This window comes from Brachyistius frenatus, unplaced genomic scaffold, assembly GCF_029030835.1.
Source record: "Brachyistius frenatus isolate BFR_SWC_R1_liver_20210118 unplaced genomic scaffold, ASM2903083v1 Contig_6, whole genome shotgun sequence".
Classification (NCBI taxonomy): domain Eukaryota; kingdom Metazoa; phylum Chordata; class Actinopteri; family Embiotocidae; genus Brachyistius; species Brachyistius frenatus.
This window is the reverse complement of record NW_027210605.1, coordinates 7,368,998-7,396,253: the sequence shown is the minus strand read 5'-3', so window position 1 is coordinate 7,396,253 and position 27,256 is coordinate 7,368,998. Positions and strand designations below refer to the sequence as shown.

Sequence of the window (27,256 nt, the reverse complement as noted above, 5' to 3'; positions counted from 1 at the left end):
TGTCTTTAATAATTTCAGCTGATGGGGAATACACAGGGTAGTCTTAACAGAGAGAAAAACAGAACGAAATAATGAAGAATCCTAACAGTCTTTTTTAGCTCAGGCACAAAAAAAGATGAAACAGAGAGGAAAATGAACTGTACTAATGATTTACAATTAACAAATTATAGTTAACAATGTCCATGAATATTCCTGAAGCTGAAAATATTATCTGCCTTTCACCTTAAGAACAGGTTATTTCTCCATGCTCGTAATCAACAGATGGCAGCAAAAATAGAGCTTAAAGCGTTTAATGAGATTGGTCTGGGCAATTTTTGTCGCTGCGGTAATGGAAGTCCAGCTGATTGAATGGTAGGTTGATGTACACTCAGCATAATGACTGTGTGAAATATCAACGAATTTATTCCAGCATTGAACCATAAAAAGGAGATAATCAATAATGCTCAATGGGGAAGAGCTCAGATTATCTAAAGAGATTAAACCCTTGTTCCCAGGAGCTGGTGAAATAAATCAAGGCAGTTTTATATGAATTTGTGACATGAAATTCTCTAATAGTTTTATATTCTGTAGTTAAATTACACACGGCACTGAGGAGGATGGCAGCAATTTCATCTCACTAACTGTTCACCGTTGTTTTTGACTTTATGCCTAACTACATTTGGGCCTCACGTTGGTGCAAAAGAAACATTTTAAAACAAGACGATATGGCAACGCTGCCTGAAACAGTCTACAACAAAGCCATATCTAAGAAAATTAAGAACATTATGTCTTCCCCTGACAAAGGGACCTTTTTTTGTTCTGACTCGCAGCAAACTATGAACCTTCCCTGTTCGCCTTGTGTTGAGTGTCTTGTGATCATGCCATCCAGTATAAGGCAGTCCAAAATAGATGAAGGCAGCAAGAAAGAGCAAGTAGAAAAAGAACAAAAAAGGAGTATTAGTGAGAGATTTGTGCCTTGTAGTTTTCTTTGGAACATTTGTCACTGCTCGTGTGACTCGTGCAAACAATATTCCACCTGAGATCAGAGGAAGTATCACTAGTGTCTTCCATTTCTTGCTAAATAAGGCCAAAGGCAAAGCTTTCCATATGTAAGCATTGTCACACCTGTGTGCTGTGTGTAGCCACAATAAGCCTGGTTGTTTATTGCACAAACACTGGAGCGCTCGCACTGCTCCTTGTGTTTACCTGTAAACAGCACAGACATTGAGGGGTAACGGGGACTCGGCTGCAACGTCCCGATCTGTTCACACCGAGCCTTATTTCAACAGTTTTAATGTGCCGTAGCCTTAATCCTTAACACCGCCGCTATCAAACAAATGAAACCAATCACAATGTTTTTCTTTGAGAGGAAGAAGAGGGTGAAATCACGAGCCTCCCAATGTGAGATGATTTTGGTGAGGAGGTGATAATCACAAGACAGATAAACAGGATAATAACGTTCCTGGAAAATGGTTAAAAATACACCAGCCTGTTTATGATAAATATCACCAGCAGCACCAGCTGTGAAATGATCGTGTTCAACACAATGAATATTTAACACTGAGAGACTTTTTGAAAATGGCTCTGAATATTCCCTGCCATACTGAGGAACATTTTTGCATTAAATCCATGGTGGTATGAGATGTGCAATAAATGGAATAAATACATGATGAAACAGATTCTTTATTCACCAAACAAATTGGCAGCGTCAGCTACATTAACTCACTTTACTCTTAACTCCATTTTTCTTCCAACAAGCAGTTCTACAGACACTTTGTTGGTGATGTTTTAGTGCCTGATGTGTTTTTAATGATCAGATTGTTAGTTAAATCTGTAACAAAACATCTGTTTGGTTGTAAAGAACCTGTTGTATCACGGAGTCACTTTGAACTGATTGTCAATGGCTTTGTCGAGTCTGAAAACACAAACATGAGGGAACATTTTGTCCTGTAGTTTTAGAATTGAATTTAAATTGAAACATTGATTGAGAGGACAAAAAAGCATATGGAATTAAAGTGTGATGAAATAGCAAGTGTGACATGACAAATTGTATATTGTACATTGTCCTGTCATGTTTGAAGGAAACTAAAAGAGAAATGAAGGAGTAAACTAAATTGGACATGTCACTGAGAATTTGCCCATGAAAAGATCCTTTGAGCGGCTCCTAAAGTTTGAAATAAAACTATGAAAACTATGCTGCCCCTAAAGTTATGTTTATGTGACGTTGTCACTTCACTGAACTGTGATTAACACAACAAGGGTTCGTTATCTGTCTGCTGATATGACACAGAAACAGCCTGACACCGTATGGCTCTCAAAATGTGTGAAGCTGCAGCGCCATGACTGTAGGGGACATGAATGAGAGGATGTACAAGATATATTCAAATGTGTCTTTTAAAGACAGTTGAGTTCACCGGATTTATAGATTTAAAGCATGTTGTAGCTTGAACAAGAGATGAATTAATTGAAGAAATACTAGAAAATATCAATAAAACTAAGTGTATTTATTGGATTATTCGATGGCAAAAGAGACAGTACACGAGGCAGCTACAGCTCTGGTACAGTTTTGCAGCAGTTCTCTGATACATGTAGCTCATTGTTCAGCTGTTGCTGCTGTATGAACTCTGAGGTTTCCTCAAGGATCTGCCCTGGGATGTGGAAGTCAGCTGGCGTGTTCTGCTGAACAGCTGATTCCTGAAGGCCCTCAGTCTCTGGCTCCTCTGGGCTGACTCTGTCGTGAGAGTTGCAGGGCTCCAGATTGCATCCAGTGCCCTGGAGGAACTGCAAAAAGTTCTCCTCAATAGAGGCCTCACGGCTGGGCAGATGCTCCACTTCACTGGGCCCAGCCCGCTTGAAAAAACAAGTCAGGTGGCGACCTAGCTCCTCGCGAATCTGCCGGTTCAGGCAGCCATAGAAGAAGGGGTTGGAGGTGAAGCAGAAATAGCCAATCCATGTGACTACGTCCTCCAACTGGGCCAATGAGGAGGGAGAGAGTGACACCACAGCCGAGTAGAGATGAAAGGAGAAATATGGCAGCCAGCAGCAGCAGAACTGGCCTCCCACTGCCACCAGAACCACTGCGGCCTTCCCACCGCTGAAGGTCCTTTGAGGGGTGGTGCGTGCACCAGTTCCTCCCAGGCTGGCCGCCATGGTGGAGTGGCTGCTCACAGAGTCGGACCGTTGTCGTGGCGTATCCATCCAGGTAGGGAGGGGGCCATGCTGCATGGCGGCTACTCGGGCCACCTTGAACATGTTGCAGTAGACCACCAGAATGATCAGCATGGGGCACAGAAAATAGATTAACGTAAAGAAGACCATGAAAAGCAGGCGTGTGGTTCTGCCTCCAGTCCAGTGAAGGGAGCAGTGTCTCTGACCAGGAACGAGCACTGAAGGAGTCCCCAGACTCTGGTTCCCCTGGAGCAGCCACCCCAGGAGAGGCAGCAATGACATGACAACGGCTTTAATCCAGATTCCCACTAATACCATCACCACCACCCCCACTGTCATCTTCACCTCATGACGCATGGGGTGGATAATGTAGTAGTAGCGCTCCACGTTGATGGCACAAATGGTGAGGATGGCAGCACTCACTAGACACACACTTAAGCAGAGGTAGCTCCGACACAGCGCCTCGTCCACCAGGATGCGGTCTGACAGCATCCCCAGAGGCATCAGCACCAGCGCTGCCAGCAGGTCCACCAGACAGAGGTGGAACACGAAGGCAAACTTCCGCAGCTGCGTTGTTTTGGTGATGACAACCATCACGGCCAAGTTGCCCACCACTGCCAACACGTCCATGATGAGCATAGCACACAGCGCCAGGGACTGATTCAGATCTATCCCACCAGGGGTGCTTGTGATGGGCGGGGTCACGTCAGAGATGTTCAGCTGCAGTGAGGCTGGAAATGGGGAGAGAGAAGAGTTCCAGGAGGGGCTCGGTGTGACAGGGCGCTCCATGAGAGGATGGGATGAAGAGGAGAGAGTCCGCTGACTTTCACGGGCCCATCACCCATCCTCCCCTGTCATAGGGTGTCACTGAGAAGCTCAGGCAGGGGTTTCTGTCATGGCAGCAGGACCCGTGTAGGCCCTGACCCCCATAAACTTTAGCCAGGAGCTCTACAGACGATCACACAAGCTTTCACTGACTTCCATGAATATGCCACAACTTTCATTGAAGGCGTCCTGCTCTTTCCAAAAAGCCGTTCAGTTGGAAAGATCTGAAACAAAAGAGAGAGTCCAGTTAGGTCAGCCACTGGTAAAGATAAACATTAGAGACTTTTACACTGAGAGAAAGCCTTTTTTTATTTTTATTTTTTTATTGAAGTCTAACAATGCCTAATACTTGTTGTCTGATTCTATTTCAAAAGTTGCATGATATTCAGTGCCGTCTTAGAGTTTTAGGCAAAATGTTTAAATTCTTATCCATTATGCAATACCATAAGAGAGACACCTGATCAGTGCTATATTGATTCTGCAGCATGATATCAAACACAAACTTAGACCCTGAGTCATAAAGAACTATTTTCAGCTACAAAAATAGCAAGAAGTCCTGCAACAGTGTGGCAAGTTCTCCATGATGCTTGGAACAACCTACCTGCCTAAATAATGATCAGATTTCAGTTTTTTGGGGGGTCTTTTTTATGTTTGTATGAAGTTAACACATTACTAATTATTTACGGTATTATTTTTGAAAGCATCCGCACTTTACCTGCAGTTCCTAACATGTTTGCACAATACTGTATAAAGGAAAATGATTATGTATATGATCGAGATGTCGTTGAAATATAGATTGGACAATTTTATAGATTTGTCATTCTTAAAACCATCAAAAATAAATATTTTAACCCCCTAAAACTATTCCTTTGTCCATGTATACACCATAATCAATTCAACACGTCTCAGATGTATCAAAACGCAGTCCTTTGTGTTGCCATGATCCTTATCTGTCAAGTACAAGCAAAGTCGTGTTACTCTTGTTCTGTAGCTTTAAAGCTGTCAGACTGGATGCACTCTGCTCTTGCTCGTTGCCAGGGTCATAATTTGCAACATATTTGACATCTGCATCCTCAGATGTGTGATTTCAGGGCAACCGGCACCCCAGGGAGAGGCTAAAAGCACAGAGTGGACCATATGTCCCCCTTAACCGAGTGAAGAAGCAAATTGGATGAGCAAATAAACTGCAAAACTCTGCATTAAAGAGCTCCCCGCTGTCTGAAGTGATGGGAGGAAAAGATCAATAAATGTTCTTCATATTCGAAGCTTACAATCCTCCCATGAACATTTAATATGTTAAGCTTCTTATGATTTCCTTATTTATAAGAAAGCATTTTGAATGACTGGATGTGCCGATATGGATTCTTAACAGCTCACGGTATGAACTAATTCTGAATAAAAACTATGCAGCTCCATTAAATGACCTAAAATGTATGTAATGCTTGTGGAGCACCTTCAGCAGTGAAGTGTTTGCTGGTAGAGTAGGCCCTGCGTTGTGTTTACTGTCATAACCTCACCTGGACACAACCCCACACACTGTAAAAGCTGTGGAATGAACACCCAGCCTTTGGTACATTTCCATATGCTGCACACCTGCAGGTGCAAGTTTTCCATTTCACAAGTGTGACAGGCTTCATCCCTGTAAGGCGCCTCTTCTTTTCCTGCCCACGTATGCACATCAAGCACAACAATCACCTGACAGAAGCAAGTAGGTGGCCTTTGCTGAATAGGTCAAAGGGTTACAGTCACCTTCAGCCCAATTAAATAACCTATAAATACGTCCCAACAAGATGCAGCAACAGCTGTGGAGAAGCCCTTGGGGGATTCTTCGTCTGATCAGCATTGATTGTTTTAAAGAAACATATTTTCACTACCAACTCCCCAAAGTGAAGTGGTTTCAAATCTCAGAGGGTCTTTCATAACACAAAAATCCAATTAAAAAGCCTTGCCATTTTAAAATGCTCTGTGTAAACCACACAAAAGATTTTTTTTTTTTTTATTTTTTTAATGTTGACAGAGTAAAATAGGGACTTCCATACAGCGCAGTCTCCACGTAATCAAACCAATGACAACAATTCAAATGTATGTTTAAACTCAGCCTCAAAAGCTACAAAAAAATGTCACGTCAAGCTCCAAAATAAGGTCGTGCGGAATCTCGCTGCTGACTGGAAACCATATGACCCTATCATATGCACATGACACTGTGTTTACTGTGAGGCGAAAACTAGCCTGTTGTTCAAGTGTCTGCCTATTACAGAGCACTTTCACTCCTCGGCAGCAACATGCGAGCGACGAACATGATTCCACGTCAACAAATGTGAAACGAAGCATCTGCCTCCACATATGTTGTCCTTTGACATGGACACAGCGATACAGTGATGTGCGATTTGGTGAAAGAACACGCTGCCTCCTGAGTCAACAATCTGTCCAAGTCCCACCTTTTCAGCATCCTAATTTCCACCTAAAACTCGCGCGTCTCCCCACGCGCTCTGCTGACAGGGCAGCTGTGGCTGGAAATGTGTGTGATGATAAGTCGGGGACATACCTCAGTCTGGAGAGGGTTGCTTCCTCCTGTGCAGGTTCACAGAATGCTGAGGCAACGGCGACCTGTTTCGGTCTCTCCCACACACACACACACACACACACACAGAAAACACACACAAACACACACACACACACTGGCACCACGTCACGGGGGGGGGGGGGGATGGGAGGGAGGGGGGGGAGAGAGAGAGAGAGAGTGAAGGAGGAGAGGTGCGTTCCTGTGTCTCCTCCTCACCTGGCCTCTTTTATGCCGTCATCACGCTGACCCCCCCCCCCCCCCTCCCTCCCCTTCACATACACAACACACACCTCCGTCCACTCAGCTCTTTCCCAGCCTGGTCTCCGAGGTGGGAGAAGCAGAGCAGGAGCAGACAAATTTGAAACCAGAAATAAAAAAAAAAGAGGAGAGGGGGCCCTGTCTTCCAGAGTATAGTGCACAAAAAGGAGGACACTCTTCCACCTCACACTCACTTCCACAAACACGTGTATTGGCTTCGGCATGCGCCCAGAGAAACTGCAGAGCCGTGCCGAGCCGATAGGCAGGCAGCGGGCGGGCAGGCAGGACCCAGCCACCCTTGCTCTCCACTGGGTCTTAGTGCCTCGCCACCTTGTGGTCTACACGTGAAGATATGGCTTTGCTTTGCACCCCTCCCTGCAGGTCACATCAGGTCCCACTAATAAGGCCAGGAGTACCCAACAATTAGGAGAGAAAATCACTTCTATCCTCAGGATCAGCATTTCTCTAATTCTCTGTCTCCTTATCTCAGCTGGCCAAGATCTACCCTGATGCTCAATCCTGCAAAAGCTCTCTCACGAGGCTGGATTATTGATTTGTAGAGAAGAAAAGAATGTGGTTTATGTTAATGAGCCGAGATTAACATTTACTAGTGCCGGCCCACATATATACCCACATACTCACTGAGCTTTTTCAGGAGTGAGTTTGTTTACCACTGCAGTGTGTGAGAACAAGGACCCATTGGATTGTGCATTTAAAATGTTTGTTTATGAATTCTATATTTTTCAAATATTAGTATAAAAACAGTTATTATTTACACCCGTCAAACAATACAAAAAATAACCTTGGTAAAGAATAGTTGTGTTTTACAGTAGATTACTTATTTAGTATTTTTGCACAGAATATCTTTTGGAGTGTTTGTTGCTACTTGTGTTTTGGATATTGCAAGTAAAAAGTATTAAAAAAAAAAAATCAACACATTAACTGATATTGGTAATACGTGTTAGTTGGAGTCCTACAAGAGCAATAATAGCTTCGACATTCCATAACTTACTTTTGTATGACATGTTGATTCATTGAGGACATATACAAACTGAGGACGGTAAGAAAGATGAGACCTAAGACTGGGACAGAGCCTTGAGATGCATCCATAGACGTAGGCAGAAGTGTGAGAGGTAGTCATTGTGCATCCTCCTGGGTCGTGAAGGTGCAGACTGTACATTTTTATTTTAATTGTTAAAATGTTGTTATTGAAAAAAGTAAAAAAAAAAAAAAATCGTTATGCGTTAGGTAATTATTGGATAAACCCTAGCCATACTATTTCAGTAAGACATGGATATCCTTTTGCAACAGAGTAATTTGGAGTCTGTTCCTTCATGTTTCTATTATCTTTGTGCTTTAAATTCATTGGGTCAGTGTTGCTGCCTCTGGAAATGTCCTCTGCTGGGTTTTTTTTTTTTTTTTTTTTTTTTTTTTTTTTTGGGGGGGGGGGGGGAATTATACTTTTGGGAATAATAGAAGTGAAGCTCTATAAACCCTGATTAGTTAATGAGTCATTGCTTCTTTTCTGGTAAATCAATTGCTAATTTTAACACCTTCATCAATTGATCTAATTACTATATAACTGTTTATAAATTAAATAGTTCTGCTTTGTCTTGTATATAACAGGTTTTGTGTGCATTTTGTTACAGGTACAGTTTGGTGATCAGACTGGGTACTGCTGCTGCTGAGCAGCTGTGGTCACTTGTATGAACTGTAAGAAAAAGACAGTATCAGATATTCAGTTTTTCCCTAAAATGTATTTTATCAGTAAACCATGTTAGTGGGTACTGAGGCACAAACGATAACTAATACCCTGAGACTCTAATGTATAATAATCCAAGATATGATGATAGCACTACTACTGAGGAATTATCAGGAAGGAAACTGGATATAGAGGAGTCTTTGTTTGTATTTTTGTGTGTCTTGTGACTGAGCTCATGTCTGAGGTGTTGAATATTGACAGAAATAGCAGATACTTGCTCATGCCAGCAGCACCAATCACAGGAGAGGGAAATACAATGGTTTCCATGGCAACCCCGACTTTATCCTCCCTGCCTGTCCCCCCAAACCTCCACCCCACCCCACATCAACCTCAGGGCACAAACATTCACACTTTCATACTCACTGCATGCATTACCTGTTATTTGGAGTAGTGCTAATTGTGTTCTGCAACCATGCTTGGATGTTGGTTATTCTCAGATTCCCTCTTCTCTGTTTAACTGAACACAGGTGGGCTGATTCATGCTCAATTACAGCTGCTGATCAAATTCGGTTTTCCATTGTGATCTCAGATCTCATCAATAGGGGGAGCTCTCACATTTAACAAGTAACTGCAACATCTAAGATGGCTCAATATACACTGCTCAAAAAAAAATAAAGGGAACACTTAAACAACACATCCTAGATCTCAATGAATGACATATTCCAGTTGAAATTCTTTATTCATTACAGAGTGGAATGTGTTGAAAACAAAATAACATAAGAATAATGAATGGAAAGCAAAATCATTATCCCATGGAGGGCTGGATTCAGAATCATACTCAAAATAAAAGTGGAAAAATCAGATCACAGGCTGATCCAACTTCTGTGGAAATTCCTCAAGACAGGTCAAAATGAGGCTCAGTAGTGTGTGTGGCCTCCACGTACCTGTGTGCACTCCCTACAACGCCTGGGCATGCTCCTGATGAGATGACGGATGTTCTCCTGAGGGATCTCCTCCCAGACCTTGATCAAAGCATCAGTTAACTCCTGGACAGTCAGTGGTGCGACGTGGCGTCGGTGGATGGAACAAGACATGATGTCCCAGATGTGCTGGATTGGATTCAGGTCTGGGGAACGGGCAGGCCGGTCCATAGCATCAATGCCTTCATCATGCAGGAACTGCTGACACACTCCAGCCACATGAGGCCTAGCATTGGCATGCATCAGAAGGAACCCAGGGCCCACTGCACTAGCATATGGTCTTACAATGGGTCTGAGGATCTCATCCCGGTACCTAAAGGCAGTCAGGGTACCTCTGGCTAGCACATGGAGGGCTGTGCGGCAACCCACCGCCAAACCGGTCACGCTGGAGGATGTTGCAGGCAGCAGAGCGTTCTCCACGGCGTCTCCAGACTCTGTCATGTCTGTCACATGTGCTCAGTGTGAACCTGCTCTCATCCGTGAAGAGCACAGGGCGCCAATGGCGAGGCTGCCAATCTTGGTGTTCGCTGGCAAATGCCAATCGCCCTGCACGGTGTCGGGCTGTAAGCACAGGCCCCACTTAGGGCTCTGGCAGTGCTCCTCCTGTTCCTCCTTGCACAAAGGAGCAGATAGCGGTCCTGCTGCTGGGTTGTTGTCCTCCTACGGCCCCCTCCACGTCTCCTGGTGTACCGGCCTGTCTCCTGGTATCTCCTCCGTGCTCTTGACACTGTGCTGACAGACACAGCAAACCTTCTTGCCACAGCGTGCATTGATGTGCCATCCTGGATGAGCTGCACTACCTGAGCAACTTCTGTGGGTTGTAGACACCGCCTCATGCTACCTCTAGTGGTGAGGGCACTGGCAAAATGCAAAAGTGACCAAAAATCAGCCAGAAAGGATGAGGACAGAGAAATGGTCTGTGGTCACCACCTGCAGAACCGTTCCTTTATAGGGGTTGTCTTGCTAATTGCCTCATTTCCACCTGTTGTCTGTTCCATTTGCACAACAGAAGGTGAAATTGATTCACAATCAGTGTTGCTTCCTAACTGGACAGGTTGATTTCCCAGAAGTGTGATTGACTTGGAGTTACATTGTGTTGTTTAAGTGTTCCCTTTATTTTTTTGAGCAGTGTACTTTTATTCTGCACATCAACACCACTGTGCTCCAGAGCACAATGATTCATGCTTATGGAACAGGACTTTTAGTGACTTTTATGCATATATATAGTTGTACAACGGTGTCATCATCATAACCTTTAAATTAATGTTCCACACACTGCAGGCAAATGACTTAATCATTGGTCCAGGCAAATGCCTTCAGTTTGTGAATATATCTGAGGCAAAAGGTGCAAGATAGACTGTATTTGTTTATGACTGTATCGCTCAGTGCATTTTAGTCTCATGTATGATGCAGATGTGCAGTGTTCACACACATTCCAGCAAGAAGAGGTCATGTTTGGGGCTGATGTCAAACACACAGGGATAACATGATCTGCAAAGATCCTTTAGTATTATTCTATATGGAGCTGAACTGTTTCAAACAGGTTTTTTTTCCTTTACTGAGTGACATACCAGGTAGCAGGGCCAGGAATATATTGTACACATTATTATCTAAGGTAAATTATTGGCAAAATGAGTTATTTATTGATTCATTCATTTTCATTCATTCATTAATATCTGTATTATACATGTTTTCAATATATTTGGATTCTTTCCTCACCCTCTTTAAATCCTAAAAGTAAATCTATAAAATATGTGGGTAGCCAGTATCTGACCACAATTAAATCAGATTAGCTCCAGTTTTATCCTCCCACAGAAAACCAAGAACAACATCCACCTGGAAGGTCACATCTGACTGATAACTAACACCCCACCAAACAGGAGAGGGTGCACACACGTGATAAAACCCTCTGAGCTTCATCCTGACATATTTCAGCTAAACTAATCACAAATATACCAAATATAATTTGTGTAACTGCAGGGAGAGAAGCAATGATCCAAAGTAGACTTTTAGGGTGTGCTGAGTCAGTTTGTTTAAATTTGAGATGGAAAGAAAAAAATGTCACCAAATGTTGATCTACATGCTCCACTAACTCCTTCTGAGTTATTAGAGCATGTAGATCATAACAAATCTTATCCTGCCTGTTTTTAAACAGTTACTCTGCAGCACTGAGGAAACAGCACCTCACCATTTCAGACATTTAATTCCCAAAAATGTTTTTTTTTATTCGATTTTTTTCAACATATTTTCCTGCAAAGTTTTGATCACAAGTGAAATGTACTTTTTAAAGAGCTGACTGAACCAACATTAAAGATCATTGATGCAAATTGGAAAAGCTTGCTTGGACTCCAGGGACAACCTGTTCAGTGTAGGCAGCCAGAGAATACACTAATCATTTTGTGCTGTTTGATTTCCCAGAGTCATGCATCGGAGTCCAAACAGACACAATTAGCACTCTCCAGGTTGGCACCTTCATTGTGACACACTGAGTCACTGATGAGCACCGATGTCCCGAGCTGCTATCTGTCTGGGGATGTATGATAACACTGAAACTGAAAAAAAAAGAGCTAAGTCTGTTATAAAAAATGAAAAAGTGAGGATAATGTGGCCACTTGCAGGCATTTGAGTCGGAGTTCTTGCGGCTGCTTCCTCATTATTTTTTTTAAATTTTATAGTACTCTCTTAATCCCCGAGGGGAAATTTCTTCGCTACAGCAGGGGGGCTCTCAGGGGAGAGCTGCTGCAACAGGCTGCCACTGGCACGGTGCCAGGTAACCTGACCTGAGGTGCATGTTTTTGGATGATTTATTTCATTAAATGCTGGTAGTATTTATCTTATCTTTTTCAGAAAGTTAAGATTTGCAGTGATTCTGTGATTGACATAAAATGTAAATTTTTATCACGTAATTCCTAGAACAAAGAGGCTCAATGCTTCTTTTCCTGGTCACGCTTTTTACTGTGGGAACATCATGACTCACATCCAAATTACTGTTTTTCATTCTCTTCTCACAATCTGTAGTAATTGTGATGTCATTTGACAAATTCACTTTCTGATTATCATAAACAATTATCTTTCCAGTAAAGGATTCATGAATATGTACAAAACACAAATTTGCATTCTGACATCAGAAGTAAAAGTAAAATTCTTCGTTCTGACTTTCCGGAGGTGACAGCATTCATGAATAAGAACATTCAGTTGGCTATGTAGCATGTGGCTGGTTGTGCAGTGAGGTGAGATGTCCTTGGTTGAGTCACAAATGGCCTGCAGGAGCTTTGCTGCTTTAAAATGCGGCAAGACCCAACCATCATCAGTCAAAAGGACACGCAGCTCAGAACCAAACGGACCTGGTGGACCTAAAATACAGAGGAGGACACAATGACGTGAACACTATAATTCAAGCCAATAAATCCAACATAGGTCAAACTTTCCCTTTATTTTTGTCAAAACTACACCAGAGATGTGTGATTCTTTTGAGAACAGTTTGTAGCAAAACTGTACATGATTTGTTCCTATTATTTTGACCATTCCCTGTACTACATGTTCATTGGGTGAACAAAATAACAATGACTTCCCTGCCTGCAGTAAGCCTTTAAATAAATGTCTCTTAACCCATCTAAATCACCCACGCAATTTTAGTACACATTGTGGTATAATTAAAACATTTATGGTGTGTTATAAATTATGTTAAAAGCACAAGACTGTATATAAATTGAGACCTAACATGAATTTGTGAACTTTAGAGTCCCTTGATTGATTGTTTTGTTAAGGTTAGATGGAGCCAGGTTCGTGGTTTCCCTTTGCTTCCATTGGCTTGTTTTGACCAAGTCTAACTCAGAGCATAAAAAGACAACAAGCTTATTGGCTAAACTCTCCAACTGTTCATTTAAAGCTAAAACCAGGTGCATCACATTCTTCTCTCCATTAGCCTGAAGCAGCACATTAACACTAAGGTTATGTATTTAACTGCTGTCAGTCTCTTGTAAGAGGAAAGCACTTACAGTATAATACAAACAGCAAACTCCCTCAGCCGCAGTGTAATGTTCAGAGAAACCAATCAGTGCTGTCAGTCATCTGATTAATGGCTACATCATCAAGCAGAACCGAGGCCGTCACATCCCCGCCCTGAATTACCCTACAACATCACAAATCTCATCTCTGCTCATAAAGACAGCATAGTGTTTATTCTCGACCGTCTCTCCCCTATTTACCAGGAAGCTTGGACAGTATTAAATGTGACATCATAGCTGCCACAAATATGAAGCATTTCCTCTCAGTGAGCATCTACCATAAATGACAGCGCAGATGAGCCCCGGCAGGTCTTCACTTAGCCCACCTCCCAGTGTTTCGGCGAATCCATTTTGATAATATGGGAATGGGTGTAAACTGTAACTTTTTATATTTCATAAAGGGGATTCTTGCCTCTATCTCTTTAGAGAAAAGCCACTATATAACAAATCCGCTCATTCTTTAAAAAAAAAAAAATGCCTAAAGACCACTGACTTTATTAAATGAATATGTCATGTGTGTTTATCAATACCAACATGAAACTTTAACATGAATTAAAACATTGCTTGTTGAACAAAAATATTGAATCCATTTCAGTCAGCCAATTCTGGGAACAACTTATGATGTGAATAAGTACAGAGTGGATGGCTGCACCTCGACTCTGACCTTGAAAAAACATGAAAGGGTCAGCCTACAGAGAGTGAGGAGTGATGAACATGGAGGCTTGTAAGCTCAGGGCCCGCAGGTGGATGCAGGGGTGGAGGTGGGCTAATGAAACATTTACTGGAGCAGTGTTACTGCAGCGTTGGCAAATTAGCTGCTCAACAGCATCATATCAGCGCAAACTAGCAGATAAAACACAAACAACATGAAAAAACATTTTATGGCAAAGAGTGTATCAGATGAATGTTGCAGTGACTTTTTTTTTTATTATGCGAGTGTCAAGTTCTTAGCCTGAAGTGCAGAGTTTACTCTCTCTTCACTGATGTATGTGCATTTAATGTCATGGAAAAATATGACCCCACAGGTATATGTTTCCAAACAACATAATGAATAAACCAACTTTTCAAGAAATATGAATGCAGTGATGGAAAAAGAGTCTACAACAATCTGCTTTGTGAGGCTGCATAGTCTCAGCGGAGCTATGAGCTAATTGTTCATTCTCAGAGTATGCTGTTTATCATGTGTAGCTTAGTTAGCATGCTAACAATTGCTAATTAGCATGGCACTCAAAGTACAGCTAAGGATGATGGGAATGTTGTTAGTTGTGAAGGTATTTGGTAATAAACCAAAGTCATTTGATTTAATCACGGTCCTAAAACAAAATTCAGGTGCTCGCCAAACGTATTACAGTTCATACCGCAAGAAACATGAATGTCTGCTCATGAAGTCATGACAATATATTCTGTATTATGTGGAGATACAGTATTTCAGTCAAAACTTAAGAATTCAACCTCATGGTTGCGCTACAGCAAAATTCAGGGGATCTCCAAAGCCAGTTTGATTCATCTTCTGAGGTCCACAAATGAGTGTTCATAACAAAACAACCGATAGTTGTTGAGATGTTTCAGTCATATTACCAGCATAGCTGGCCCTATAAACATAGAGGCCATGATGTAATATGGACCTTTTTGTCAATTCTGATAGAACAAGAGTTTTTGCCATGACAGTAGACAATGCAGCAAATATGGGTGTTGCTGCAAAGATGCTACAATTTCTAAAATGTGGATGCTTCACACATCTTCAACCTGACAGCACAGGAGATATACACAATCAGCACCGTTTCAAGATGGACACCCAAGATTAGTTTCACCAGTTCAGTGTCTGACCAAATTAAATGTCACAATGTCACCTGTTCTTGAGTTATGGCATCACGTTTACAAGAATGAAACAAAGATTAGGCAACAGTGACCTTTGACTACCAAAATCTAAAATGTACATTCTTGAGTCAAAGGGATTTTTTTTGCAAAATTTGAAGAAAGTCCCTCAAAGCGTTCCTGAGATACAAGAATTCACAAGAATGGGATGAAAATGAGGTGCCACCAATTCAGTACTTGACCAAATGTGAAATATGTTTCTGAGTTGTAGTGTTGGACAGAAAAGCATTTGTGAAGAACATTTTGATGTCAAAGTGGAGTTGACCTTTGACCTTTTGGATATAAAATGACCTATTAGACAATGTGAAATTGTGACATAATTAGCATGTAAAATCAGGAGTGATGCCTTTTGTGAGGGTAACGTTAACTTTAATCTTCAACCACCAAATTGTCAACCCATATTTGATGAAAACTGACCATTTTTGACCAAGTTTGAAGACATTGCCCCAAGGCTTTCCTCAGATATTGCGTTGACAGCTATTGGGGAGAACTTACAGACAACACAAAAACACACAATGACCACAGCTGCTGTTGATGCAGAGGCATAAAAATGTTTTCATTGGAATGATCTGCCTTTTGTTGAATGACTATTAGACCACTTTGAAAACAACTGGAAAAACACTGTGAATAATAAGACTAATGACATGCCAAAATTTAAATGGTCACATCTTTTTCTACAAAGCTGTTAAATGAGATTAGATTTAAAATGGCAAGAATGCCATGTAGTGATTGCTGAAATAAAAAGTTATTGTGTGTCAATATCACAGTACAACACATTCTTTGTGGTTTGACAGCTGATAAATTACTCAGTCTAACTGTTGACATGAACATTAGGTAACAGAGATAGTCATGACATACATATTTATGAGAACATTACAAATGCCAGAGGTCTGCAAAAAGTGAAACATTGACACGACAGCACGTCACGTTTTCAGTGCAGTTTGTGAGATTTTCTATCAGTGTGTTGGGATGGAGTGTGCAGCTGCTGCTGCTGGTCTGGTGTGTCCCACCAGATCACATGAGACAAGGGAAATTCAACTATCAGGACAGACTGCATGTCAGAAACAGAACAGTACGTGGACTAGCTTTTTCTATTCTCAGACCTTATTTTTGCATTTTCTTTCCACTGCCCTCATTAGAGCCATAGTGCTGACTCCTGCAGGCAGGATAGGGAGGAGGAGGAGGAGGAGAAGCAGAAGGAAGGGGAGGGTGATGTTGTGAAATCCAGACAGATGGTGTGTGTTTAATAATGTAAGCCAGCTGTCAGCATTCAGAAGGGTGACAAACTGAAGATCAGCCAAGCAGCCTTCAAGCTAGTCGAGCACTCCGACGCAGTTGTTCATCAGCAACTAAAACACATTTTGACATCTTCAAAAGCAGCACCTTCACAACCTCACGACAGAGAGAGCTACAGTTCAACATGCATGGAAAATATGCATATTTGCTTTCTTGCTTATCTTAAATGATAGAAATGTAGTACCACTTTCATCTGTCAATTAACAATAAAGCTGCAGCCAGTTTAGATACAGGGGCTGCATAATGGGCCAGCATAAGATGATTAAAAATAATTTTGAACTGCAAATCATGCAAAGCTAATCAAGTCCCAGAATAAAAATTTAAAAAAAACCTGTAAATGAGCATAGTAGGTCCCATTTATCACGAACACTGTTATCGGGTTAACAAGCTAAAAGCTCTTAGATTCGTTCTTTATGGTTTTTGCAGGAATTAAACAAACAAAATAGAAGTGCTGGATAGCAGAGTTTTTGCTACTAGAAAGAGCCAGGCTTGCCGTTTGCCTCCGTTTCCAGTCTTTGTGCCAAGCGACGCTAACTGCTATACCCTTTCATTTTGTATACAGATGTACAGTAATATCAATCCTCCCATTAAACTCTCTGTCAGAAAGCAAATGAGTGTACTCATTGGCAAAAATTGTGCACCTATTCCTTTACTTTGTCTGTTTATTGTCATCAATCAGGAGACAAACACAAGATATCCATTAAATCTTTGTAGGTGCTGGGCAACAGAAATCCAAACAGATTAAAAAAACAACAACACCTGCATACTGCTCTTTTCTTCTTAACTCCTCTGTTTCATGTGCCTGTTAACTCAAAAATGATCATATATCAATTAAAGAGAAGCCAGAGCCATCTTTAAAAGTCATAAGCATAAATCCAATGATATAGTAAAACTTAGGATAGTTTAGTGCTTAAGGGAAGAAAAAAAAAACTTCAAATGTTGTTTCCATTGTGTGTTTGTGTAACAGGAAGAGTTGTATTCCAACTTATCACACAAGTGTGACAATGGCTGCGGGGACCGGATGGAATCATGATAATGACCCTGCATTAAACCCTGATTCCCAGAAAATGTCCGCAAACTAGAGAGAGCAGAGATCTGTGATTAATAGAGGCAACAGCAAGAGAAGCAGAGCCTTTTAAATCCCTTAAAGCTCACTACAAGACTGTTCCCAAAGCAGAAGATTATTATAGAATGACACAGGCTGGAAACAAATCTGTTTAATTTACAGTCATGCACTCCCTCTCAAATCGCCTATGGCACCAGGCTTTTTCTATTCATTGTGGCTGTTTTGGTTGCAGTGTGAAGGATGTCCCCTTACCCTGAGTTAGTCATTATCGTGATGCAAATGTCAAATCTGATGGTATCAGGATTGCAGTAGCTTTGAATGAGTCATTCAGTGAATCTCAAGAATGAAGAAATCTGAATATAATCACTGAAAAAGTGAAAATGGTGTGGATCAGCCAATGGTGAAACAAATACTGTATTCAGATCCTTTACTTGAAGAGTACAACAGTGTAGAAATATTATTTTAGAAGTAAAAGTTAAAGCTGCTCTAACTGATGAAGAATAGATCAAATGACTACATGTAATGTGAAAGGTCGACCGCAGTGATAAACTTGTTATCCAACCACACTATCTTGTGACTCTACAGTTCCTTTCAGCTCAACAGCAAACTGTAGCAGTTTTTTTTGACTCACTGTTCCAAACCTACCTTTGTGGTCGACTCTCTAGTCCACCTTCAGTGTTGTTTCAGCAGGAGGATCTAAAAATCCACCGTACGCTACTTACACAGCACCAAGTGGCACAGAGACAGAGTTAGCAACTAACTGGTGAAATAGTGGAACATTTGGCAGATAAAGAGCTAAATGGGGAGTAAATATTAGACATACATCTGTCAAACAGCCCAGACTCCAAATGATTGGTAATGTTGCTCCGTAACTGCTATATGTGTGAAGAGGCAGCTGTTTGCTGACATGTTGCCCGAATCAGCTTAAAAGACACTATGTCAGTTCTGTGTTCATGACTTTTTTCTGCAGCTCCCCAAAAAAACATTTAATGCAGGTTAATGTAAAATTACAGTATTATTGAATTATTTTATGTTCATTTATTGGATTAATTTTGATGCATTAGCATACTCTATAAGCAGCATTTTAATGTTGCAGTGGAGGTAATGCTAATTGCTTTTTTAAAGTAAGTATATAGTGTCAATACAGTTAATACAGGTAGATAATTGGCACGATGGAGCATTTATTTTATGGGCCCGATCTCACATCCTGAGTTTAACTACGACCTTTCGTAACGCTCAAAACTTACTATTCTCTCTTCCAATGCAGAACCGTTAATAGAGGAGTGTGACTGGACTCTTAATTTTGTATTGTATAGACATAGATAAAAGTACGTGTGTTTGAGTTTTGTTTGCTTTTCTCTTGTACTGTGAGATCTGAAATGTCCTGAATAAAGAGCAAACTAACGAGGCCTTTTTCATATTAGACATTTTGAGAATAGGAAAAATCTCAAACAAATCAGAGCTGAATTTCTTTGAGTTGGTTTAGTTTAAGGGTCAGGGTATACTGTTAATTCAGATTCACCATCACACTGTCATGGCTTACTTTAAATTTGACAGTAAATTGCGAAAGAATAAACTTGAATTTCTATATCTGAAACAGAGCTGCACAGTGCTGGAGGCACGGTGCACTGTCACGGCAAGCTCCCTCATCTCTCATGCTTGTGTGTCACCAGACCTGCTGACTGACTGTCCAGTATTTGATGTACATGATAAATTGGGCACAAAGGAGAGCACCTAAGGGTGAACCCACACCTGAATAATAGATACATGCTGCAGCACCGAAGGAACTGACTCATTCACTCCATCATTATAGACAGTCAAGGACATCAGCAGCCATTATATAATAACTGCAAAGGCCATGTTCCAGCTTAACAGGAGGCTGAGTCTGTCTGCCAGAGCTGCAGCTGACTTGGCTTTTTGGGCCAACTTCCTACCAGTGCATTGTGGGATTGAACAATCCACATTTTGGCAGGATAGAGCTAAGAATGAGGTGTGATTAGATAGGGGAAAGTCCAAAACATGTTTATAAAATCCTCTTACTCATATTGGAGTCACTGCAGTGCAGTCAGGCATGAGACATTGGTCTTATGCAATCAGGGCAGTCAGGTTTTGTTTTGGCTGGCACTGTGAAGGCCAGAGTTCTGGGGAAATGAGAAGTGATGCCAAAGGGAAACCTCATTCCTGTATCTGATGATAGTCAAACAGCTAATGATGGGAATCCAGATGGGCTGTCTGAGTGCTTTGAGCATGATGACTAATTTCAGAAGCATCTGAGAGAATTGATGTGTCTATCAATTGAAGAAGCGAGCTGTCTGGCTTGTTGAAATTTACATGCAAGTAAAAATAGAGAATTGTCTCCTCTCAGCTGGCTGTGTCTTCACCTCTGCTGATGGGGAACCTCCTCATGTGTGCTCCATTTTTATGATTGCATGCTGGTGACAGCCTTGGCATGAGGTATTACATTTTAATGTTGTTCGCCGCATCCTTGTGAGTGGGATATCTCAGGAACGCCTGATGGGAATTTCTTCAAATTTGGCACAAACATTCACTTGGACTTAATGATAAACAGAAAAGCTTTTGGTGCTCAAAGTTCAAAGGTCAGGGTCATTCTGGCTTCATGTCTGTCCCATGCTCATGAATGCGAAATCTCAAGAAGGTCTTGAGGGAATTTCTTCAAATGTGGCACGAATATTTGCTTTACCTCAAGAATGGACAAATGCGTTTTAGAGGTCAAAGGTCACTCTTACTTCATGTCCGTCCCATTCTTGTGAACACGATGACGTAACTGAGGAACAGAATTGGGAAGACTGTGAGCATATTTCACATTTGGCTGGATTCTGAATTGGTGACACTAATCTTGGGTGTCCACCTTGAAACTATGGTCTTCTGTGCTGCTGGACTGAAGATGTGTGTAGCAGCCATGTTTTAGAATTTGTAGCTTCTTTACTTGAAACATTCATGTTTGAAGCATCAACAACTTTGTGTTTAATCTGAATCAGATTCATTGACCAAATTCCTTTGAAGTCTTTATTACATATATTATACGAGTCTGGACAGTCATGGATGTGATCAGTAATGGCTGGCAGACGCAGACAACCATGAGGTGATAATTCTAGTTTTTTAAAGTAACTTCAGTTGTAAAACAATTAGCGGTGGAATTGAATAAATACACTTCATTAATTACCACCACAGGGCAATTGAATGACAACATATTTGTCCTAATCATAGTCCCGTAGAATGACCACAACAAGAAATGAGAGCACAACACACAGAATAAGTGGCTCTATTTGGTTCAAGTAACCTTTTTTTTTTTTCTCTTGGGCTACCAGGATAATCCAAACATTTGCATTCATTCACTTAAAATCCTTCTTTGACAAAGGACCTCTTGCAGTTCTGCAGATGATTGTATATGCATTACTTACATGGAGTCAAATGGTTCAAACATGTAAAATGTGAGCACTCCAAAGCCCCCCAAAAAAATTATTTTATGAAACTCAATACTCACTAATCTCTCTTCAAATGTCAGAAACTTTAAATAGATTTAGATAAAAGTACACAATTTGCTTCCCCTCAGCTGGCTCTGGCTTTAACTCTGCTGACAAGGAAGCTTCTCATGTGTGCTCAATTATTCACAGCCCAGAGATGAATAAATAAAAGGCACACAGTAAACACCCCTGATCTAATGATGCAACGGGACACTTGTCTCCGTAGCCAAAGGACATTCCGTCCAACTCTTACTCGCTTTGCCTCCCTTCCTTCTCTTCCCCTTAAGGATCTCTCCTTTCAGCACTGTATTTCTCGCCTGTCCTTCCTGGTTCCTTTGCGGCCCACCAAACATCGCTCTCCATCCTACTCGGGATCAGGCCACTGATTTGTGGCTTGTTGGACATTTCATTTTATGCTAAGGTGCAGAAGATTTATGTTTTCAGCCTCCTTAATCTTCTCTTTGTTATGACTCTAGAGGTATAGCCACTCAGCCTCTCAATTACACTCCCTTCCTGTATCATATAGTGCTGAGCCCATTATAATGTAATGTCTCTGTATTTATCTTTCTGAGGTTTTGGAGAAGTACATGTTGTCCAGTTTCATTCCTGTAAAAAGCGTCTGTATTCCATTTTGTTTTAGCACCATTATATTCACCATTCAAACTGATTTACTGCGCTACATGCGAAAGATAGTAGCTACGCTCAGTTCTAAAATGGAAAAAAATTGTATATGACCATAACATGATCATTTTCTGGAGAAATTCAGGACTGCACTATTATTTCTATGCATAGTTTCCTTTTGGCCTCATTACAGCGCTACACTCCAAAACGCAGATGCAATTTTCTGTCTCCCCTGGAGCACAATCATTGCCGTTTGACTGGAGAGCTGCAGAGAAGCCCTGTTAATCCAGGCTTGATGTGCCACCAGTGGCCCCAGACACAGGCACAGGAAAGTGAGGGGAAAAGTGCTCAGCAAACAAGCCTTGCAAGTCAGTGCTTTAACCTGTCCACTCAGGCTTGAAGGAGTTTTAGTAAAGATAACAAAAGGGACAGAGGATTTTACAAAGTGGGACAGGGGTTTTTATCTGCCAAGTAAAAGGTTCTGTGTTGATGGCTGCTGCAACAAAATGGCTCGAAAGCAGAGAGTTACAAAAGATGCTTAGTTAAATACTGAACATGAATGATGAGGACAGGTGCAGGTACATACATATAGACTTAAACTAATACTGTAATTTCGAAACAGCAGAAATTCCATTTGAGTTTTTGTTTCTGACACAAGGAGCCAAACATTTTCATGATGATGAGTCATTCAGACTATTTAGAGCTTTTTTCCTGCCTTCTCCAGGAGACCTCATCTCATTGGCCGAGTGCAGGGGCAAGGCTCTTATTGCAAAGACAGAGGATTATTATTATTTTCCTACCTAGTTAATTAGTTGAGAATCATCTGTCTCCTTTGGGAGCAACCGACATGCATCAACTCCTTTATCTTCGCCCTGAGGAAGGGCTTAATAGGTATTAGAGGCAGAGCCTGGGAAATGCCTGATCTTCCAATATCTCTCTCTCTATTCACAATATCAACTAACAAAATTATATTGAGTCATTGGTAGGATATTTGATATTTCCCACAAGATTTAAATAGATCTGTAATGAGTCGTGCCAGTTTCACCTGACAGAGGTAATTATGCCCAGTTATTACAGTAAAACTTATAACGGTAGTAGTGATGGCTGTAATTCGTGAGTGAAAACAGCGTGTGCCATGCCTTCTGATTATATCCATTGTTAGTGCTCACAGTGCCTCAGTGAAGGCAGACACCTGCAGCTCTTTCTCCATGATTTAGAGTAGTCTCTGCTATCAGAGCGCACATGGCTAAAGCATGGCCTGTTGCTAAGCGATGGGAGAACAAGACATGCCAAGATTACAAACAGCTGTGCTTTCACTGAAGCATGTGCCATCCCATGTGGGCTTCTTCTCTAAGATATGATTGTCGAGTGACCTTGTCTCATCCCTGCACTTCTGATCAAACACAAAACTCTACGTTTTACCATGGAAACCAAGAGCAGTCCAGACGTAGGCTAAACAAAGATAACGGTTATATTTATTTTTCTCTCTCTCACTCTCTGTCTCTCTCTTTCCTCGTGAGACCATTCCTGCGTCCACATGTCTGATTTTTTCTAGCTTTAGATCAAAGTGATACCGCAAGAAGGGCAACTTGACCCCTGAGGAGCTAAACACCTCACATAGCTACAGTTACCTGCGTCAGTCACACCACTGTTTGACCAATTTATTTACCTCTAATACAATATTAACAATGTCTTTAGGGCAAGCTGTCCTACTATTTGCCTGCATGAGCAACACCAGATGTATGAAAAAAAATTACACTTCAGCACAGTAACACCTTTAAGTGAGAAAATTAACCATAAATTCATCAGAAAGTCATTTTCAGTGTTTACTACACATCAGCATGAGTGCATTCAGTATTTCACACTTCACTTCCTTTAAAGCAGATTTAATAAAAAGTATTTATAATAGCAACGGATTAAGTTGAATGTAAAAGAAATGTGACAAAAAAGGCATTGCTTGTACTTATGCACCTACACATTATCACATTATGTCTGCATCTTACTGAGCATCATAGTGAGTTTCAGTTTATTGTTAAACTCTCTAGTCAGGATCTCACTGTTTTGATTCTCTCTCACTGCTCTCATATCTTTGTTTTCAGCAGTAGCAGGCATTTTTGTCAACATAAAAAGCTCTACTGTACGATACCTACAGACATGCTTACTAGGTGGTGAACACAGCGGAGCGTTTAGCAGCTAAAAAGCCAGATATGTCCCTGGGGAGATGGAAAAGACCAAACATGGAGCTCAACAAGAGGAAGGTGGACATAGACTACAAGTATCAGGTGGACATAAACACTGCAAGAAGAAATTTGCCATATTTAGCTATAAATGTCATTATTCAGAACTTTATTCGTCAAAAAGTTAATTATTGCACCTTTAAAAACTACTATCTTAACAGTTTGACAATGAGAGTAAGTAAAGTACAGGCAAATAACAAACCTTTGTATTTTGTCCTGTGCTGTAGACCCAGCTGCAGCTGCAACATGGAGTGTAGTTGCTTCCAATTGTGTGTTGTGTAAACCATTTGGCTCCGTGACAAGTGTGTGTGTTTATCATTTCAGCATAGAAGCCAGATGTAGCACAGGAATAGGCTGTTATGTAAATATCATTTATATTTGTGTGATCAGGCTATGAAATGAAGATTTCACTGATTCGTGGGCACAGAAGATTACAGCTCTCAGAGTTGTTCATGTTATCTTTTCTGAAATATGATCGGGTCATCTCAGGTAAAACAAAAGCTTACTAGTTTCTTTGAGTGCTGCTTACAAGAATTACTAAACAATTCTGCAGCCACTTAATGATTGATAAGTGGTGGGTTTCTGTTTCCCTTAACTGCCCACTTTGCAGAGAAAGATAGGTGCTTTGTCACATTTTTACACCTTAAATATTTGAATACATGCCGATAAGATAGTACATTAGGTAAACCGTGTTTCTCTTTCAGTGCCAGAGCTCATGCACCAGAGAGAGAGCCTTTTTTTTTTTCAGATATCGATACATCGAGCTCTGCTCGAAACCCCATATGAGCAGGTACATGCAAGAACAAGAGAAGGCAAGGCGACCTCAGATTTGCCACGGAGCCAAAATAGTCAACGAAAGGCCGCAGCAGTTGCCAGGCAACACTATCCCCATCACAGCAGGAAGTGGAGTCGAACAGAACATTAATCACTTTCAGCTCCATCTCACAAGAGTCACTGTGCTACAGCGCTTTGGCCAGACAGAGGTTTAACGCTATGTTCATACCTGTATTTCCTAAATCTTTCTATATTTTACATAAAACCTATATAATAAATAAAGTACATCTCAGAATTAAGAGTCTAATATGAGGGAGTGTATTGTCTAAACACTGTGTGGTTTGGAAACAAGTTAAACCTGTTTCAAAGGATATATCCCATGCTTGGAGAATGTATTTGGCACTGAATATCTTTAAAGCAATTCATGGGGAGTTTTTAGCTGCAATTCTATGCTTCAAATCAGTTTGTTTCACCTGCCAAAGCATATCTTTTCAAGGCAACTCCAGCTCCAACAGAGCTTCTGCAATTACACTCTGCTGGGCTTTACTGTCTCTCACAGATGGGATCCAGTTTTGCACTAAGACAGAAAAAAGACTGAAGCTAATGTCGGCCGAACAAGGGAAATCAGTCAAATGACAGCAAGTCACAAAAGGTTAAAAAAAAAAAAAAAAAAAAAGAAGTCTCACATGGTATGTTTTTTCTTCCATGTGCAATTGGACATATATTTTATAATGGTGTATTTTTTTTTAGTTTTTGGTGTACAGTACATGATTAATATAGACAGACAAAAGAGAAAAGAGTGAAATGGGGCACATACATGACAGGGATGCCATTCAAATTGACCCAAATTCCATCTGTCTTAGATATTGATATGATGTTATTAATTCATTTATTATAAATCAAATCAACAAGGACGCAACAGATGTGACCACATGATGCATTAATCTAATGTATCTCTATCTAATTTTTATGAACATGGTCACACATTAATATATCATTTTATAATGCGGTAATAATTCACATGACATTAAAATGATCACATATCCCTTGGTGCCATAATCTTTATACATTAAAATGATTTCTGGTGGCATTCCGAGTAGGAGGCTACAGTGGTGTAGCAGCTCATTGGCAATGCACAGGCTGTCGCAGCTCTGCCAAAGCTAAGAATCGCTGCAGCCGATCTGTGAATCGAGGAAAACCCGAAAGAAAAATCTCAAAAAGCAGCATGTGGGTGGATTCACTTGAGTAAAAAATGACAAGGTTTTCCCCACTCAGTCGGCACTCAGAAACAGACCTAATCAAATACATAAACAGAGCGTGCACACGAGTAAGAATAGTACAAGCTATGTGAGGGGATCATTGTAATGTTGGACAGGATGGTCATTGGCTGCACTCATGCACAAAATAATGCAGTGAAGACTAAATATGCACAGGAAATATTATTTGAAGAGTAGATCGTATATATTTCTTCAGTATTAAAGGCCCTCAAGGACTGGATATACAACTGAGCTGCCAGCGTTTACAGAGACACCTGGAGACATAGTAATGACTGTTGAATCACATTCATCAATCATATAATAGACAACACATCTATGACAAAGATTTGTCACTGCAGAACCAGAATAATCACTTGGATGTAGTCCACTGCAAAAAAATAGGAACCCACTTATATGGTGACAAAATAAAAATAGTAGCACTATTCAGAACATAGTCACTCCTAACACACTCAGCTGTCAAATGGTAAGTGCTGATGATGGACTGGAGTGAGGAGAGAAAAATGTGTGACAGCCTTGTATGGCCACATTCAGTCACGTGACTGAAATCTAGGTCTTATTTTACCAGACGGGAACATCCAGGCACCAAGTACTTATCTGACCATGTTGTGCCAAAAAAAAAATCTCACAGGAATTCAGGCAAATCATTTGAATATGTCACTTCTGGTTGACTGTGAGACTGCAATAGCATCTAACCAGAAGGGGAAGCAGAAGTCTGAATCACAATGACCAACAAAATTTCGATTTAGCACATGTGTTAAGAGCCTGTGGACAGAAAAAAATGTGATCCCTGTATCAGTGAGGGGTCAGGATATGAAGATTTATAGTTTGGCCAACAGTAATGATGGAGCTAGGGAAAAGTCAATATTTTCGTTCTGTGAGCATGAATGTGCATGCTTTGGGTTCGATAAATAACAACCTCAGTCCGAGTTGATCAAGTGCTAATGATTATTATGAAAAAAAAAACCTTATGATATTATAGATATTATAAACGTAAAACATGTTTCAGCTTGATAATATTTCATTTGGTTGGTTGGTTTGACTGATCCCTTTCCTCTTATGGGTTTTCAGTGCGTCTTTGAGTAAACAGCGCCTTCTGGGTTTGAGCGCGCTGCCTCTGCTGAGAAACACGTCAACCACTGCAGC

General features: G+C 41.0%; 1 protein-coding gene across 2 annotated transcripts; it reads right to left on the bottom strand.

Moving 5' to 3' along the window:
• Positions 1–24,019, bottom strand: gpr61 (G protein-coupled receptor 61). 2 transcript variants are annotated; one of them, XM_069688953.1, is made up of 3 exons: positions 23,988–24,019; positions 6,518–6,650; positions 1–4,196 (listed from the first exon to the last, which is right to left on the bottom strand). In XM_069688953.1, the coding sequence occupies exon 3, from the start codon at positions 3,934–3,936 to the stop codon at positions 2,527–2,529; it is 1,410 nt and encodes a 469-aa protein (XP_069545054.1). In that variant the 5' UTR covers positions 3,937–4,196; positions 6,518–6,650; positions 23,988–24,019; the 3' UTR covers positions 1–2,526. The 2 variants fall into 2 exon arrangements, with proteins under 2 accessions (XP_069545054.1, XP_069545055.1); XM_069688954.1 differs by lacking the exons at positions 6,518–6,650; positions 23,988–24,019 and adding an exon at positions 9,440–9,500.
• Between the last annotated feature and the right edge of the window lie 3,237 nt (positions 24,020–27,256).